Below are 19,132 nucleotides of genomic sequence, written 5' to 3'. Positions count from 1 at the left end.
GGGGTTTCACCGTGTTAGCCAGGATGGTCTTGATCTCCTGACCTCGTGATTCACCTGCCTTGGCCTCCCAAATTGCTGGGATTACAGGCGTGAGCCACCGCACCCAGCCGATAATACTATTTTAAAAGGAATCAAAACATTAAATAATTCTCAGCATGACTATTGTATAAGTAAAAGCTAGGAATCAAATTGCAAGAGACAAACATGATTATCTATATGTTAGATTAAAAAAAAAGATTGTGACGTCAGCCCTTTTCTTTTGTCATCTGTGACCCTGTGACCTAATTGCAGGGACAGTAGCTGCAGAATGGAAAGAGGTATGTCTTGAGAGTAGCTCATGGTTTAGTTCCACAATTATAAAATGACAGCAGGCTGGGCGTGGTGGTGCACACCTGTAATCCCAGCACTTTGGGAGGCCGAGGTGGGTGGATCACCTGAGGTCAGCATTTCGTGACCAGCCTAACATGGAGAAACCCTGTCTCTACTAAATACAAAAAAATTAGCCAGGTGTGGTGGTGCATGCCTGTAATCTGAGCTACTTGGGAGGCTGAGACAGGAGAATCGCTTGTACCTGGTAGGCAGAGGTTGCAGTGAGCCAAGATTGCACCATTGCACTCCAGCCTGGGCAACAAGAGCGAAACTCCATCTCAAAAACAAAAAAATCACAGCAAACACCTTTTCAAGGCCAGTTATGGCCACTGCCTCTCAATCACACACAAAATACCCCCAACCTACTAACAAATCCAGGCATTTTACGAGAGGATGGGTACTGCCTGCTGCTCTGTTCCCTTCCAGGGAGGTGCTCCACGTGTCCCTTCTCTTCCTCCGGGTCATCAGCGCCTGCGCAGATGGCAAGATCAGAATTTACAATTTCCTCAACGGGAACTGTATGAAGGTGATAAAAGCCAATGGCAGAGGCGATCCTGTGCTGTCCTTCTTTATTCAGGGCAACAGGTGGGTGGTAGGTGCGGAGGTCAGAACTGTGAGTGATTCTGTTTGATTTTTTCCTCCCTTGGGATACCAGCCCTGGATCTGCTGTCAGGAGAAGGCAGTGTGCAGTGACTCTCTACAATTTTGGCTGGGTGGGGCAACAGTCTTGTTGTGGGGACTAACAGGGCTTTGCACAAAACTTAGTAATTGGGAAGCAATCATGGTTCATTTTGACTTTTTTTTTTGAGACATAGTTTCACTCTGTTGCACAGGCTGGAGCGCAGTGGTGCGATCTCGATCTCGGCTCACTGCAACCTCCGCCTTCCGGGTTCAAGCAATTCTCTGCCTCCGTCGGCCAAGTAGCTGGGATTACAGGCGCCCACCAATATGCCCAGCTAATTTTTAGTATTGTTAGTAGAGACGGGGTTTCACCATCTTGGCCAGGCTGATCTTGAACTCCCGACCTCGTGATCCACCCGCCACAGCCTCCCAAAGCTCTGGGATTACAGGTGTGAGCCACCATGCCCGGCCTGTTTTGACTCTTAATTCATCCTGGGTATTTGCGGGAATTGCAGTGGGTGCAACATAACGCTTCTGTAAGGACCATAGTTCTACCAACGTGCAGCCCCTGCTTGCTCTTTGATCATGCCTTTGGCTGCCTGAGAGCTCTATCAGCTAGCTACCTTTGATGCCTCACTTCTAATGCAAAGAGACGTATAGGAGGGTGGGGGGTGGCAGCAGCAGGGGGTACAGTGCGGGGGAGCTGAGCTGGTGAGCTTACAAAACCAGTACCATGACTGACTGCATTGTATACAGTACTGGTGCTTTATATATGCATAGATTCAGGGTGCTATTATATGAAAAAAATCAAATAGAACTAACCTGTAAATTCTACTTCAAGCTCACTTGAGACATCACTTATGTCCCTGAACCATATTGCCTTCCTTTTAGTGAAACTTCATTAGTATTATTTACCATCTTAAAGAGGGCAGCCTGGTGATAAGCCTCAATTAATGAACACTTTTCAGTCATGCTGTTTTAAAAAAAAAAAAAAAAAAAAAAAGCTCTGACCGGTTTGCACTCACAGCATCCAAAGAAAGGTGTTTTCCTTTCGGCTTGAGTCTAAAAGGGATTTCTTATTGGCATGACACCCCGCACTCCGTTCCAGCAGTTCCAGCCAAAACAAGTTACTTTTCGAGAGAGTTTATGCTGTTGGTTAAGGTCTTAACATTGCAGCCTTTGGAGCAGAAAGAAATCTGCCAGAGTGTTTTCATTTCTTGTTTACAGTTAAGGGAAGAGCACAGAGAGGCGAGAGCTGCTCGCTTGTAAAACTGGTGGGTTGGGAAGGCAGTGCTGCGGGGGCAGAGGCAGGGGACAGGGAGGGCAAGCTCTGGAGCTCTTTGTCTACGGAGCATACAAGTGGGGATTAGAGAAGTTAGAAATCATCTCACTTTATAAAGTACAGATGTTCTGTCTACATCTAGAGTGTGTGCAGAGATCCTGGAGTGATGGCATGGGGTGTGTGGTGTCTGTGTGGAGGGTCTGTGAAGCAGAGGAGTCCTCCCCATGAGAGAGCTTTCCTCATTCCCAGCAGCAGTAGTAATACTGGGTTTGGAAGCTGTGCTGGAAACAAACAAACAAACAAACAAAAACAGTGAATTTCAAGACATCTGTGTGCAGAGTACCTTCTTGGCACCCTAGGTACTTGGCACTCACTCCAGGAACGGAAATTCATTTAAAAGCATTTTAACTTGAGGCCAGGCGCAGTGTGGCTCATGCCTGTAATTCCAGCACTTTGGGAGGCCAAGGCGGCTGGATCATTGAGTCCTGGAGTTTGAGACCAGCCTGGGCAACATGGTGAAACCCTGTCTCTACTGAAAACACAAAATGAGCTGGGCGTGGTGGTGCGCGCCTGTAGTCCCAGCTACTCAGGAGTTGAGGCACGAGAATCACTTGAACCCAGGAGGCGGAGGCTGCAGTGAGCCGAGATCATGCCACTGCACTCCAGCCTGGGCGACAAAGCGAGACTCCCTCTCACAATAAAAAAAATAGAAAAAAATAAAAAAGCATTTTAACTTGAGAAGTGAAACAATCGGAACATATGTGGCCCAATCATGTTTATTTTTTAAAGAAAAGAGTGACAAAGCTAACGACTCCTGCTGCATGGCCTGGTAACTTTCACCACTCTCCATCCTCCAGCCGCCTACACTACTAGTCTGTTTGGTCATTACCTGGGCACTGTTCCCTTGGTCTAAAGACCAGGTGGGATGGTAATTGCAGTGCATCTTTCGGTGGCCTCCACACTCCTTTTGTGGACAACCCTGTTGTTTCGGTTCCAGGATGGTGGTCAACACAGAGAGCAATGTTCTCGTGTTCCAGTTTGAACACATAAAGTGGCAGTATGCCATGGAAAAAACGAAACAAAAGAATAAGAAGGAGAAAGAGGAGGAAAAAGAAGAAAACAGCCTCATGGAAATTCTCTCTAAGTCTAATATGCAGGTTCACAGCCCGAGAGAATCTGTATCCAGTAAACAAACTGTGATCCAAGAGCTTCTACCGAGCAAACCTCCCAAGTCCCGAGTACTCCTGAAGCCGGCCAAGTTCTCTTCAGGTAAAGAACGGAAATACCAGCAAGTTCAGTGATAACCCACAGAGCAGATTGGGTTTGGTCGGGGTGGTGGGAGCGGGGAGGACTGGTTCCTTTATGGAATATTTTGGCCAGTGGTTTCCTGAGGATATATATGCTAACCCTCCAGGAAGGTAGGAGCCATTCTCTCTGACCCTCCAAACAATTTATCACCCAGTTAATGGGAACCTTCTGGTTTGCAAGATCTAGATCTATCTTCCTTCCTTCCTTCCTTCCTTCCTTCCTTCCTTCCTTCCTTCCTTCCTCCCTCCCTCCCTCCCTCCCTCCCTCCCTCCGTCCCTTCCTTCCTTTCCTTCCTTTCCTTTTCTTTTTTCTTTTTTTTTTTTTTTTTGACAGAGTTTTGCTCCTGTTGCCCAGGCTGGAGTGCAACGGTGCAATCTCGGCTCATTGCAACCTCCGCCTCCAAGGGTCAAGCGCTTCTCCTGCATCAGCCTCCCGGGTAGCTGGGATTACAGGCATGAGCCACCACGACTGGCTAATTTTGTATTTTTTTTTTAGTAGAGACGGGGTTTCTCCATGTTGATCAGGCTGGTCTCAAACTCCCGACCTCAGGTGATCCTCCCGCCTCAGCCTCCCAAAGTGCTGGGATTACAGGTGTGGGCCACTGCGCCCAGCCTGCAAGAGCAAGATTTTCAAACTTAGAAGAATCTTTGCACAGTAGATAAGACTAGCTTTAATACTTACCACTGAAACAAAAAGCAAGCAACCAATACCCCCAACCCCCCAAATTTAAAACATATATTACATAACTATTTCTTCAAGACAGAGACAGAAGTTGTTATAAGCAGAAAAATGATCTATGCAGAATGTATTGTTTTTAGATCTGAGAGATAATGTTTGTAGCTGGAAAAATCTTACGTATAAAGCAGGTGTGTGTGCGTTTGTGTGTGTGTGTGTGTATGTAGGTGGGGGTGCAGGCATGGCCAATGCCATTTATAAGACATCCAAAGAATAAATTATGTGTGGGTTAGAGTAGCAAGACTCCTTCCTTATACCAGCCCTATATTTGGCAGGTGAAATTGGATCCACAGATCTATAGAGAAAATTACAAATCACCCCCAAGCATATCACACTACAAATAGTCAGCTATCTCTTGAGAGGAGGGAACTGAGACTGTTAGCTAATGCTTAACAGCAGGAAAAGTGGGTTGGAGGGGGAGTCAGGATGCGATCTAGGCCTTAGACTTGCCACCCTAAAATAATCAAAAGATTCAGGATCTAGCTAAAAGAGTTTATCCAAGTGCAAAGTTTGAGGGCAGCATCCAGGGACACCAAAGACTAGTGACCAGTGCTCCTGGAGTGGGGAAAAGTGAACATCCTTTAAACAGACAAAAACAGAGGTGCTGAACAGAATTCGATTTTCCATACAAAGGCTAACATACAGGTGTAAGACTAGATTGGCTACTATTTATGACCTCTAATGGTTGCTTAGCATTCTGCTGTAAAGAGGTGACAATCACAAGGGGAGTTGCTTCACATTCTGCTGTAAAGAGGTGACAATCACAAGAGTGTCTATCTCCACGTCATTTAGTCTCGGTTTCAATGAAGAATAGGGAGTCTGGTTAATGGAAAAGACCTCGGCACAAAGGTCTAGAAGCAATGGTCAGGCACCAGAGCAGGAAAACAGCTGTGCTATGTGACTCAGTTTCCAGGGCTTCACTTTTCCCTGTCACATAGTCAATTTAGAAGGTTGTTACACTCTCTTTACTTTTCACGGACTCCAGGTAACTACTTGGTTTCATACGACAATAAACAATATGGTGTTTGGTACAAAAATACAGTTAGACGGAAGAGATATAAGTTCCAGTGTTTGGTTGCACAGTAGGATGACTACAGTTAACAATAATGTATAGCCGGGAGCAGTGACTCACGCCTGTAATCCCAGCACTTTGGGAGGCTGAGGCAGGTGGATCACCTGAGGTCGGGAGTTTGAGACCAGCCTGATAAACATGGAGAAACCCCGTCTCTACTAAAAATACAAAAAAATTACCCAGGCGTGGTGGCGCATGCCTGTAATTCCAGCCTTACTCGGGAAGTGGAGGCAGGAGAATCGCGTGAACCGGGAAGTGGAGGTTGCAGTGACCGAGATCGCGCCACTGCCCTCCAACCTGGGCAACAGGAGCAAAACTGCATCTTAAAAACAAACAAACAAAAAACCAATAATGTATTGTATATTTCAAAATAGCTAGAGGAGGAGATTTGGAATGTTCCCAACACAAAGAGATGATAAATGTTTAAGATGACAGATATCCTAATTATCTTGATCTGATCATTACACATTTTATGCATGTCTCAAAATATCACATGTACTCCATAATTATGTATAATAATGTACCCATAAAAAACAAGATGGTGATATTTTGTATAAAAATCAGTCCAATTATCAGCCCCAATTATGATTGATTATATTATTTTATGCCCTAATTGAAGTATATAATGACTACAGCTTCTTCCTCAATCTCAATTTAGCAGTGTTAATAGAGGAACTTCAAAGTCAAGGGAAGTCAAAATCACCCCGAAGAGATGGTAAAAAGAGAGTTTATTCTGTTCATAAGGGAACAAGTGGCATGGATGGTGGGCAGGAGAATTTGGAAGCAAAATCCATAGCAGGAGATAAGACAAACAGTGATACTTAATTCTGAATTAGTGGCAAGATCCAGACTCTCTCTCTCTCTCTCTAGTTTCCTATTGTTTTCCAGCAGGCCACTACCTTTGCTTATCTTTGAGAATCTGGAATGAATACAATGCCTGGCTTCTCCCAAGAGTGACTGGTTTTCCTTAATTGTCCCTTTTCTGACTTGAGGCCACAGAGGGAGAACTATTTTCTGGTTTTTGGCTGACAGCCCGCCTGTGTTCCCTGCCAGCTTCCTCACTTCTTGGACTGTTATGTCATCAAGCTGAGAAATGGGCACAATAAAAGAGAGAACAGGCAGTTGAGGCTGGTTTCAGGGAGCATTTTAAGAGACTTTACTAGGAACGAGAGAGATTGGGGGCAGGTGCTATATATGTGAGATAAGGAGATAAGGAAGAGAGAGAGAGAGATGGGGATGTGCCTTTTAAGAAGTGTTGCTGGGATGGGCATAGTGGCTCATGCGTGTAATTCCAGTGCTTTGGGAGGCCAAAGTGGGAGGATTCCTTGAGGCCAGGAGTTGGAGACCAGCCTGGGCCACTTAGTGAGATCCTTATCTCTACAAACAATTTTAAAAATTGGCCAGATATGGTAGCACACACCTCCTAGCTACTCAGGAAGCTAAGGCAGCAGGATCCTTTGAGCCCAGGAGTTTGACATTACAGTGAGCTATGATTGCACCACTGGGTGATAGTGACACCTAGTCTCTTACAAAAAAAAAAAAGTGGCCAGGCGTGGTGGCTCATGCCTGTAATCCCAGCACTTTAGGAGGCTGAGGTGGGTGGATTGCCTGAGGTGAGGAGGTCGAGACCAGTCTGGCCAACATGGTGAAACCCCATCTCTACTAAAAGTATAAAAAAAGTAGCCTGGCGTGGTAGCATGTGCCTGTAATCCCAGCTACCTGGGAGGCTGGGGCAGGGGAATTGCTTGAACCAGAGACGGGTGGGGGTTGCAGTGAGCCGAGATTGTGCCACTGCAACTCCGGTCTGGGTGACAGACCAAGACTCCATCTAAAAAAAAAAAAGGTTTCTGGACATCATGACTCATGACTGGGATGTCCCTTTGTTATTTTTTAAGGACATAGATAAAAATTTAAAATGTCTTTCAAACATTTTTGACTAGTATAATAGTGTTTCTTTGGAACAAACTCTGTGCAGAGATTGGTTTCAAGGTGAGGGGAAAACAATTGTTTTATGAGGGCTGCGCTAACAATGGGCATCCTTGTATAAACCTATGTCAGTGTACAGGCACAGGTATACCTGAAGGGTAAAGTCCTATGAGTGAAATTGCTAAGCCAAAGGAGAAGTGCATTCAAAAACTAGAAAGATATTGCCAAGGTTGTCCTGAAAAATATTATATTAATTTACACTCCCACAAGCAATGCATGGGAGACCCCACTGCATCTGTGCCAACTCTGGGAGTTAGCTGGCATTTTGTACTTCCTTGTATAAATAAAAATGGTGCCTGCATTTTCTTCTAGGTTGATCATTAACAAACTAAATGTCCACCAATAGGCAATGGCTAAGTAATAAAAACATCTATTGTATGGAATATTATATATGGCTAAAAGTTATATGATGAGGATTTGTATACACTAACTTGGAAAGAGATCCACAATACATTATCATTTGAAAAAAGACAAATTAATAAACAATGAGCTCACCATAATTCCTTTTTTATAAAAGGAGAAAAATTTTTGAGTTTGCAAGGAGAATAGGGAAGATTTTGACATCTTGATTTCACTTTTTTTTTTTGTTTTTTTGAGATGGAGTCTCACTCTGTTGCCCAGGCTGTAGTGGAGTGGCATCATCTTGGCTTACTGCAACCTCTGCCTCCTGAGTTCAAGCAATTCTCCTGCCTCAGCCTCCTGAGTAACTGGGATTACAGGTGCCTGCCACCACACCTGGCTAATTTTTTTGTATTTTTAGTACAGACAGGGTTTTTCCATGTTGGTCAGGCTAGTCTCGAACTCCTGACCTCAGGTGATATACCCACCTAGGCCTCCCAAAGTGCTGGGATTACAGGCGTGAGCCATCGCACCTGGCCTGAAGACAGGTTTTATTTTGGGCAACATTCCAGATTATTTGGAGTCAAATTTGATTAATAAGGTAAAGATCAAATTTTGCAATATAATTATTGTTGAAAAATAGTTATGCTACTATAAATTTATTAAGATCTGCTTTGTGTGAATCATAAATGAGATGTGAAAGTCATTCCCAACTTCACATTTTCATTTTTTTTTTTGAGACAGAGTCTTGCTCTGTCGCCCAGGCTGGAGTGCAGTGGCACGATCTCAGCTTACTGCAAGCTCCGCCTCCTGGGTTCATGCCATTCTCCTGCCTCAGCCTCCTGAGTAGTTGGGACTACAGGCGCACGCCGCCATGCCTGGCTAATTTTTTGTATTTTTAGTAGAGAGGGGGTTTCACCGTGTTAGCCAGGATGGTCTGGATCTCCTGACCTTGTGATCCGCCTGCCTTGGCCTCCCAAAGTGCTGGGATTACAGGCGTGAGCCACTGCTCCCGGCCCCAACTTCACATTTTCAAAAATAAGTAGAGTATCGAAATCACATGTTGCCTTCAAAATATGCACACTTAGAGGCTAATATACACTTTACCGAATACTAGCATTTTAAAACTAGTTTTATTAAATCGTTTCTAATATCAGCAATTTCTAATATGACTGAGGATGCCTGCCTGTATGATAGCATACCTGTTGGACAACAAAGACCTCAATGTGCTTTGAAGTCTGAATGCCCAAGTACTTAATGCATACGTACTTAATATTTTTCACAGAATGCCGATTTTTTTTCATTTTCTTTTTTTGAAGAAGCAGATGATGTGGAGAAGGCACCAAAACAAAGACAATTGGAAACTCCTGAAAAACTGCTCAATCACCCAAAGAAAAAGTCTTGGAAAATTCCTATGTCACCTGACCAATTCCTCCTGACTGTCAGCGCCCTGCAGCAAGCCCATAATTCCGGGAAATTCGCCTATCCCTGTAGGCCCCGAACAGAAATTATTGATGTCTGGGGACCTTCAATTTCATACCCAAGGAAGGTCTTGAATTTCAAAGGAAAATCCATCCAACATGCAGTTGATCAGTTGAGATTGCGCAATCCTCCTATAGATGTGAAACAAACCAGTATTCCCCTTGAAATCCAGAAACTGCAGCCCAACTTGAAGATCTCTTTGCACAGTCCCAGAGTCCAGTCCACTTTGCCGCAGCCCATGATTATCCGCTCCAGGTTGTCTGGCAGCTTAAAGGGTGGAGACCAAGTGACCAGTTCAATTGAAAGGGCAGTGTGCAGTCCCCTGACCAGTATGCAGGTCATTAAACCAAACTGCATGCTAGCTCCACAAGTGGGCACAGCCACCCTGTCTCTTAACAAAGAACGGCCTCGCATCTACACAGCCCTTGATCCCCTTAGAGTGAACACTGAGTTCGTGCTGTTGACCGTGAAGGAGGAGAAAGAGCACCAGGAAGCCAAGATGAAGGAATATCAGGCCAGGGAGTCCACTGGAGTGGTTGATCCAGGAAAAGCCAGCAAAGCTGCATGGATCAGGAAAATCAAAGGCCTGCCTATTGACAATTTCATGAAGCAAGGGAAAACAGCGGCCCCTGAACTTGGACAAAATGTATTTATCTGAACCAGCCTTGGGAAATTACAATGTTTTACAATAAACAGCCAAGTGGATGTTGCTATTTGGCCTTTTTCTTTTTTTTTTCTTTGACTGTTTTTTCCAGGTAATTAACGTGGGAACTCCCAATTATCTTCCTCTGAGCCAAATATCTGATATCATCAAAATAAGAAAACAGAAGGAGGTTGGGTGAGATTAGCATCTGTACTCCCACTGAAAAAAATTTAGTGAGCATTAGGAAAGCCCAGTTTCGTTGATGGGGGATGGGGAGACGATCATTGGAAATTAGATACCATTCATCACTATCGATTTAGTGCTATTAGTTCTTCCAGCAAATGAAGTTATGGGATTATATCAGGGTAATGCATTGGAGTTTTCTGGTATTTTTGCATAGAAGCCTGATGAAACCCATTAAGAATTTAAAAGGGGAAGCCCTTAATGGGGTTGACCTGTTGCATTTGATGACATTGAGCTTTTCCTTCTCAGGGCTAACTCCTAAGGAAGAGAATTAGCATAATATCCTCTGTACAAAGAGGGCCAGTACCATCAAGGGCATTGAGGTTTCTGCTTAAACCTTTGGACTATGGTGTCAGGGACCAGGTAATTTAGAAGACTGCAGCCCACTACAAGAGCTATGGCCCATCAGAAAGTTCAAGCCTTGGCCAGGCGCGGTGGCTTACGCCTGGAATCCCAGCACTTTGGGAGTCTGAGGCGGGTGGATCACCTGTGGTCAGGAGTTCGAGACTAGCCTGACCATCGTGGTGAAACCTCGTTTCTACTAAAAATACAAAATAAGCTTTAACAACTAGCTATTAAAAATTAAAAGACGGTAATGAATTAAAACAGAATGCCTTAAAAAACAAAAACACCACAAAACTCCACAGCACTGAGTGGACCACTGAAAACCTGCCATGGGCAGGCTGGATGTACAGGCCCCAAATTTGTCAGCTTTTCATCTCCAAGGGCACGAATGCGATTGTGCTGCCGAACTTTCTCGCCTTTGAGAAACGCGTGTGTGTTTTTTCCCCTTTCATTCATTATTAGAATATTAGGTTTTAAATGGCACTGGCAAACAGCCACGTAAAATTTGTTATTTTAATAGAGAAAATCCCTTCAATCAAGGAAACGTGTAAATATCACTATGCCAACAACAGCAGTCTGACTAGGACAGACAGGATACTGTCATCATCACCTTTTCAAAAATGACTTAACGCCCCTCAATTTCACATCCTTTGTTCAGGCAAGATCACAATGAGCTGCTGGACTTAAAACAGTAATAAGAATAACGACTCCCATTTACTAGTAAGGAAACCATTATCATCCCCACTTTACGACTGACGAAAGAAGTACATAAAGGTTGGTGATATGATTGGCAATAGAGGACCCAGGCGTCCAAGCTCCAGGGTGCAAGGTCTCAACTCCTATTCCTTAGTTTCCTGGCGTCTAAGGTTATACCTCCCATAATAATGCCGTCCATTACTTACTCTAGAGTCCTCCTGCCTTGTTTTTCTTAACGTTTTACTTCTTCGCAAGCACATATTTTAAAAAGTTGTTTCTACAATTTAAAGTACAAAAGTAATACTGTACAGGAGTACGTCTTTGTAAAATATTCAAAGAAAATTAAATTATAGAATAAAACCCCGACCTCCTGCATTCCGGGCAGCGACGCTGGCGGGAATGACTTCAGAATTTGCGCTGGATGGACAGCAAACATTTCCTCAAAACAGACCATGAAGCTTTCCACTTGAGAGCCCACCGTGGTCCCAATGCTTTTCCCAGCCGGTTTTCGCTCCTGCTCCAGGCTCCGCCTCCGCCGTGTCCGCGCTTCTCGCCCCGCCCCACACAGCAGCTCCGCCCCCGCTCGCTCCGCCCCCGGAGTTACTCCTCCGGCGTTGCTCCCTCAAAGCGGAAGTGAAGCCGGACTGCGGCTCCTACCGTGGTACCTCCTGGCCTTTGGTGACGAGTCGCGTCAGTTCCGACCCGGACCCGTACGCTGCGGCGCTGACGTGGCTCCCGGAAGTAGGGCTGGCGTAGGGCCGCCATGTTGCAGCAGGTGAGGGGCTGAGGGCGCTCAGGGAGGATGGCGGCTCCTGGGACGGGCTCTGCAGCTTCCTGGGGACTGGAGTCCGCCTTCCCTGCGCTCGCTACTCGAACTCGAGGAGGAGCGGGGCGGCCGGGAGTGGAAGGCTGTGGGTAGTTGTCTGAGGAGGGTAGCTGGGGGTTCTGAGGCCTCTGGAGGAGGCGTGACTCGTGCGGCGCCGAGCAGGTACTGCTTGCGGCTGTGGAGACGCCCGTTGTTGACCAGCCCGAGCGGGGGTCTCTCTTTCCTCAGCCCTTAGTGCGGGGGTGGAGGTGCGGAGTAGCGGCCTGCGGGCCTCTTAGATCCCTGACCCCCAGAGCTGCGATGCGATCTTGTAGGAATCGGCGACACCGCCAGAGCCTCGCTTTCAAGTTGCTGTTCCCAAACTAATGTTGTTGGTGATTCTCTCTTTTGTGCTCTTAAATTGTAGTGCACATGTTGGCAACCGGAGACTAGTAAGATTAATTTAATAATCTCTTCTTTTTAGAAAAAAACTAGTATTTATAGTCACTTAGATTGTCTTACGTGTTTTTTTGTTTCGGCTCACACATAATTTATTGAGGGGTTACTATGACTCAGACATGGTTGTAGGCCCAGGGATAGGGCTGTGACCAGTACAGACAAGTTTTTTGCCCCTTATTTTCGGGTTAGAGAAGTGGGTTCTAGGAGATGGGAGTGGGGTGGGGAGACACGATAAATTATATAACCAAAGATATTTTCAGATAATTGCAAAGGCAGGGTGATGAAATAGCAAGTGTCTGAGGATAGGACAACGAAGATTTGTGGTCAGAAAAGAGTGCTTATGAGGAGATGTCTTGAGTGGAGAAAATCTAATAATGGTTAAATTCAGCTATGTTACAGGAAGGGCGTCCTGATTCAGACCCGAAAAGAGGGTCCTTGGCTGGGCGCGGTGACTCACGCTTATAATCCCAGCACTTTGGGAGGACGAGGTGGGTGGATCATGAGGTCAAGAGATTGAGACCATCCTGGCCAACTTGGTGAAACCCTGTCTGTACTAAAAATACAAAAATTACTTGGGCGTGGTGGTGCATGCCTGTAGTCCCAGCTACTCGGAGGCTGAGGCAGGAGAATCGCTTGAACTGGGGAGACGGAGGTTGCAGTCAACCTCCACTGCATTCCAGCTTAGCGACAGAGGGAGACTTCCTCTGTCCCAGAAACGTTCTTGGATCAGGCGAGAAGGAATTCAGGGTGAGTCTGCAGTGCAAAGTGGCAAAGTGAGAGCAAGTTTATTAGGAAAGTAAAGGAATGGCTACTCCATAGAGCAGCCTGGAGGGCTGCTGGTGGCCCATTTTTATGGTTATTTCTTAGTGATATGGTTAACAAGGGGTGGATTATTCATTCCTCCCCTTTTTAGAACATAGTAACTTCCTGATGTTGCCGGGGCATTTGTAAACTGGCATGGCGCTGATGGGAGTGTAGTAGTGAGGACGACCAGTGGTGACTCTCGTGGCCGTCTTGGTCTTGGTGGGTTTTGGCTCATTTTACCCAGCTGCTATTGAAGATGGAGTTGTTCAGGTTCGCATGCTTCTGACATCTGAACCTGGCACCCAGGCCGGATGAGGCTGGAGAAACACAACCATGCCGACTGTTCCCACTATTTATGTATTTATTTATTTATTCATTTATGAGACGGAGTTTCACTCTTGTTGCCCAGGCTGGAGTGCAATGGCGCGATCTCGGCTCACTGCAACCTCCGCCTCCTGCCTTCAAGTGATTCTTCTGTCCCACCCTCCAGAGTAGCTGGGATTACAGGCGCCCACCACCATGTGCGGCTAATTTTTGTATTTTTAGTAGAGATGGGGTTTCACCATGTTAACCAGGCTGGTCTTGAACTCCTGACCTCAGGTGATCCACCCACCTTGGCCTTCCAAAGTGCTGAGATTACAGGCGAGAGCAAGGCCCAGCCGACTGTTCCCACTTGGTAAGTTTGTGATGCGAACCTCTGTCGAGCCCTTAGTGCTGCCAGGCGGTCATTCTCCATTTCTATAGCCCCTTCACCCTCTCACCTTAGGCAACTATTAAAACTCAAATCTTCAACATTTCTTCTCTTATCCTCTCTCAGCTGGTAATGTTGCTTCTTGTTTCACTGAAAATGGAAGCCATCGGAAGACAATTTTCACACTAGCTGCCTATTTATTTGCATGTTTACTCATGGTCTCATATTCTTGTATGATAATTGGAGTGTCCGTGCTCCATTCTTAGGTCTTCCTGTCTGCTGTGTCCTGTTTTCCATCTCCTCTTGCCTACTGGAAGGCATTGTTCCAGTAATTCTCTTTCTTGCGTCGTCAATTTTTTGATCCTTTTAAACGTTTGTTCACATCGACATATAAACATGTTTTAATTTCTCTTACCTTAAAAAATGAAAACTTGACACCATATGCTCTTTGACTTGTCACCCCATTCTTTTTCCTTTAAAGACTTGTATCATATATACTTGTCTTTTAATTCTTCCATTCTCTCTTGTATTCATTCTAGTCAACCTTTCTTCTCCTCTCCCAACCATACTGGAACTGAGGTCCCCGATGACCTGTTAAAAATACAGTGGCTGGCCGCGGTGGCTCATGCCTGTAATCCCAGCACTTTGGGAGGCCGGGGTGGGCGGATCATGAGGTCAAGAGATTGAGACCATCCTGGCCAACATAGTGAAACCCTGTCTCTACTAAAAATACAAAAATTAGCTGGGTGTGGTGGCCCTTGCCTGTAGTCTCAGCTACTCGGGAGGCTGAGGCAGGAAAATTGCTTGAACCTGGGAGGCGGAGGTTGCAGTGAGCCAAGATCACGCCACTGCACTCCAGCCTGGCGACAGAGCGAGACTCCGTCTCAAAAAGAGAAGAAGAAGAAGAAAAAATACAGTGGTCACTTTTTGGTTTTCATCTTACTTGTGAGCAGCATTTGACACAGATGATGGATCCTCCTCCTGGAGGCACTTTGTTTGGTTTCCAGGACACTACCCCCTCCTGGCTCACCTCATGTTCCTTGGTACTTCTTTTTCAGTCCCCACTGCCTATTCCTTCTTATCTTTGTGATCTCTAATTATTGGAATGCCAAGAATCTGTCTTAGCCATCTTTATCTTTTTAGTTGTTCAGGACAGAAACTTTGGAATCTTCCTTGATTCCTTTTATTTACCCTTCCTCCACCTCCTCAGTCAACCCATCAGCAAATCCTGTCAGCTCTACCTTAAAATGTATTTGGGATCTATTTTTCATCACCTCCACTGCATCCACCCTAGACCAAGCCATTACTTCTTGGCCTCGTGATTGAAGTAGTTTTCTAACCAGTCTCCTAGCTTCGTGCCTTTGTCCCTCCTTCCTCTCCCCTACCCCTCCAGATTTTTACTACAGTAGCCAGAATTCTGTATTTAACAGATGAGTCAGAACATGCAGTCTTACAGTTAGAACACTCCAGTGGATCTCCCTCTCAATGCTTTTTGGTTTTAAAAATACTAGCATCTTAAAATGTCCAAAATCAAACTGCTGATTTTGCCCCGAAATCTTTTGTGTCTTCCCCATCTTAGTAAATGTACATTAGTAAATGTAACTCCAGGAGTGCAAAGCTATTTGTCTTTTTTTTTTTTTTTTTTAAATCTGTACCACTTACAGCAGTACCTGGCACTTGGTAGGCACTCAGTATTTACTGAATAAATGAGAAGAAATCAGTCTTTCAAAGAGCAGGGTAAGAGAAGTGTTCTAAGTAGTATGAACCATAAGTGCAAAAGAACCTGATGGGGCCTAAATTTGGCATGTTTAAGGAACTGAAAAGAGGGTCAGCCTGGACATGGTGGCTCATGCCTCTAATCCTGGAACTTTGAGAGGCCAAGGCAGGAGAATTGCTTGAGCCTGGGAGTTTGAGACTAACCTGGGCAACACAGCGAGACCCCATTTCTGCAAGAAATTAAAATATTAGGTATGGTGGCTTGCAGTACTCAGGAGGCTGAGATGTAGAGCCTGCAGTGGTGACCCCTGATTGCTCCACTGCACTCCAGCCTGGGCGAGAGCCAGACCCTGTCTCAAAAAAAAAAGCCAGTCTGGCAGGAGCTTAGGTACTGTATAAATTTCCTATTGCTACTACAGCAGCAAATTCCTATGTACTGTTGTAAAGTTCTGGTGGTCAGAAGTCCAGAATGAGGCTCCAGGGGTTAAACATCAAGGTGTGGGTAGGGGTTCTGGAGAATGAGTTTCCTTACCTGTTTCAGCTTCTAAACACCTGGGATCCCTTCCCCATCTTAATGCCATCAGCGCAGCGTATTCGAATCTCTGTCTCTGATCCCTACTTTGCTTGTTTCATCACCTTCTCTGACTGACCTTCCTTTGTTTCTCTTGTAAGGACCTTTGTGATCACATCATCTGGCCAGCCTGGGTAATCCAGGGTAATCTCTTGACCTCAAGATCCTTAACTTAATCCCATCTGTGAAACTCTTTTTGCCAAGTAAATTCACATATTCACAGGTTCCAGGGATTAGAACCTAAACATCTTTGGCAGGGGTGAGGAGGTATTCAGCCTGCCACAGTTCATGAAGGGTGAGTGGCCTGAGATAAGGTCTTAGATATTGGCAGGTACCAGATCATGATAGATCATGATAGGGAGTCTGTTTTTCAGTCATAGTGCTGAGGGGTTTCAGTAGGGGAATGATATGATTTGATGTGAAAAAGTCTCCCCGGCTGCTGGATGGCGATTAGACTGTTGGGATCAAGAGCAGAAGGCCTCAGCTTTTTATTCATAACATCATACGGTGGATCTCAATCTTGGCTCTACATTGTGATCACACCTCAGAGCAGTTATATCTGAAACACTTAGGGCTGGACCCAATTATCAGCTTTTTTTTTTTTTTTTTTTTTAAATAAAAAGAGCATTCTAATTGTAGCGAAGGTTGAGAACCACTAGTCTCATAGATCTGAATCCATTTTACTTTTTCAGCCTTAGCTCAATAGGAGCTTCTCCCATCCGTCACTTACTGCATGGGCTACTTGGCCATTTCTTAGACAAACTTCCTGTATTCCCACCTGTGCCTTTCAAAATATACCTAGTCTAGGGAGGCCTATGTGGACTATCAGGGCCCACCTGCTAAACTCACCTCCAGAAAACTTCTCCAGTGCCCTGTAGTAGGAATGATTTGCTTCCTTCCCCAGCTCCCATTTGTACTTAGATTTCTCAGCCCTGATCACAGTCAGCTGTATATTATAGCCTCCTGTGCTTATTTACTCATGCCTTCAACAAATATTGTATCACTTGGCTAAATGCTCTGCTAGACACCAGGATTTATTATAATGCAAAGACAGTCCTGGTTGGGCGTGGTGGCTGACACCTATAATCCCAGCACTTTGGGAGGGTGAGGTGGGCGGATCGCTTGAGGTCAGGAGTTTGAAACCAGCCTGGCTAACATGGTGAGACTCTGTTTACTAAAAATACAAAAATTAGCCAGGCTAATTAGCTGAGATGCAATCCTGTAATCTCAACTACTGAGGAGGCTGAGGCACTAGAATCACTTGAACCCAGGAGGTGGAGGTTGCAGTGAGCCGAGACCATACCACTGTACTCCAGCCTGGGCGACAGAGCAAGACTGTTTCACACACACACACACACAAAAGACCTTGTCCTCCAGGTCTTCCAGCAGTTTATATATGGAGGTAGGAGTGGGTAGACTTGCAATAAGAATACTCCGAGATAATTGTTCAAATGGAGATTTGTCCAAGTGCTGTAGGAACATGGGGTTTTCAGAGACAGATTTTCAGCTATTTCAGTATTTGAGCTAAAAAACTTGAAGGATGATTTGGTATTTGCCTGGTGGTGAGCAGGGCATGGGGAAGGGAAGAGTTTTCTGAGACAACATGTGAAAGGCAGGAGATGGGAGAGAGATTGCAGTGTTTCTTAGAGACCATGTAGTTAACAGTATTGCTTCAGTGCTCAACAGTGCTCAATGAAGACAGTGTCAGAAGCAAGTATGGGGCATTAGATTCTGTGATCCTCTATGCTTTATGTGAAGGAGTTAAATTTTATCCTATACTTGTAGGGATGCCATTGAAAAATTTGAGCAGTAGAGTGACATGGTATGATTTCCATATTGGGAGGATTGCTCTGGGTAATGTAGAGGAGAGGCTGGAATAGAGAGGGATAAAGGCAGGGAGGCTGTTGAGTGGCACTAGGAGAGGAACAGGAGCAGGTTCGTTGTCGTTGAGGGGAATTGCAGTGAATTGAGGTGTGAACCACTCTTAGAAGTGGTTAGAAGCCTAAGGTTATGGGGCCGGACATGGTGGCTCACGCCTGTAATCCCAGGACTTTGGGAGGCCAAGGCAGGTGGATCACAAGGTCATGAAATCGAGACCATCCTGGCTAACAGTGAAACCCTGTCTCCCCTAAAAACATGCAAAAAATTAGCTGGGCTTGGTGGCACACGCCTGTAGTCCCAGCTACTTGGGAGGGTGAGGCAGGAGACTCGCTTGAACCGAGGAGGCAGAGGTTGCAGTGAGCTGAGGCCGTGCCACTGCACTCCAGCCTGAGCGACAGAGCAAGACTCCATCTCAAAAACAACAACAACAACAACAAAAAAAACAGGCTAAGGTTGTAAAAGGAAGCAATGCTTTGGGAAGGTAGAGGATTGAAGGGGAGATTCAAGATCAGGGTTCTTAAAATCTTTTTTGCCTAATAAGTGGCCTTGAAGAAGTTTATATGCATATGCTGATTAGAAAGATTCAGTAGAGGCCGGGCTTGGTGGCTCATGCCTGTAATCCCAGCACTTTGGGAGGCCGAGGCAGGCAGATCACCTGAGTTCAGGAGTTCAAGACCAGCCTGGCCAACGTCGCTAAATCCCGTCTTAACTAAAAATACAAAAATTAGCTGGGCGTGATGGCACTCACCTGTAATCCTAGCAACTTGGGAGGCTGAGTCTGGAGAATCGTTTGAACCCAGGAGGCGGAGGTTGCAGTGAGCCAAGATCATGCCATTGCACTGCAGCCTGGGTGATGAGCAAAACTCCATTTCAACAACAACAACAACAAAGAAAGATCCAATAGATAGACTTGAAGGTAGAAGAAAATGTAAATAAAGGGGAAAATGATGAAACAAGTCCCAGAGGAGGCATGAAAAGAAGTTATTCTGAGCACAAATAATTGGTTTAGCCTTGGATAAGAAGAGAAGGAGTTGTGAGAAGGGATCTTGGAACTAAGGATGCAGTCAGATGATTTTGTGAAGGA

At 45.4% G+C, this 19,132-nt stretch overlaps 2 protein-coding genes across 8 annotated transcripts in view; both read left to right on the top strand.

The window, feature by feature from the left end:
• Window positions 1-9,899, top strand: part of CDRT1 (CMT1A duplicated region transcript 1) — a 52,059-nt gene extending 42,160 nt beyond the window's left edge. Inside the window, exons 11-14 of one of the 2 annotated variants that reach the window (XM_011995300.1) lie at window positions 796-954; window positions 3,270-3,541; window positions 6,046-6,102; window positions 9,035-9,899. In XM_011995300.1, the coding sequence (XP_011850690.1) occupies window positions 796-954; window positions 3,270-3,541; window positions 6,046-6,102; window positions 9,035-9,852 (1,306 nt within the window). In that variant the 3' untranslated portion in view covers window positions 9,853-9,899. The remainder of the gene's footprint in view (window positions 1-795; window positions 955-3,269; window positions 3,542-6,045; window positions 6,103-9,034) is intronic. The other variant, XM_011995301.1, reaches the window with a different exon arrangement.
• A 1,678-nt stretch (window positions 9,900-11,577) lies between these two features.
• The window catches only part of LOC105550392 (Golgi apparatus membrane protein TVP23 homolog B), a 64,356-nt gene continuing 56,801 nt past the window's right edge, over window positions 11,578-19,132 (top strand). For 4 of the 6 annotated variants that reach the window (XM_011995294.1, XM_011995296.1, XM_011995298.1 and 1 more), the window contains exon 1: window positions 11,578-11,896. In XM_011995294.1, coding sequence (XP_011850684.1) covers window positions 11,885-11,896 — 12 coding nt within the window. In that variant the 5' untranslated portion in view covers window positions 11,578-11,884. Of the gene's footprint in view, window positions 13,133-19,132 lie in introns of all 6 variants that reach the window. The other 2 variants (XM_011995299.1, XM_011995295.1) reach the window with 2 other exon arrangements.

This window comes from Mandrillus leucophaeus, unplaced genomic scaffold, assembly GCF_000951045.1.
Source record: "Mandrillus leucophaeus isolate KB7577 unplaced genomic scaffold, Mleu.le_1.0 Scaffold480, whole genome shotgun sequence".
NCBI classification, from domain to species: domain Eukaryota; kingdom Metazoa; phylum Chordata; class Mammalia; order Primates; family Cercopithecidae; genus Mandrillus; species Mandrillus leucophaeus.
This window is presented reverse-complemented; position numbering and strand designations above follow the sequence as displayed.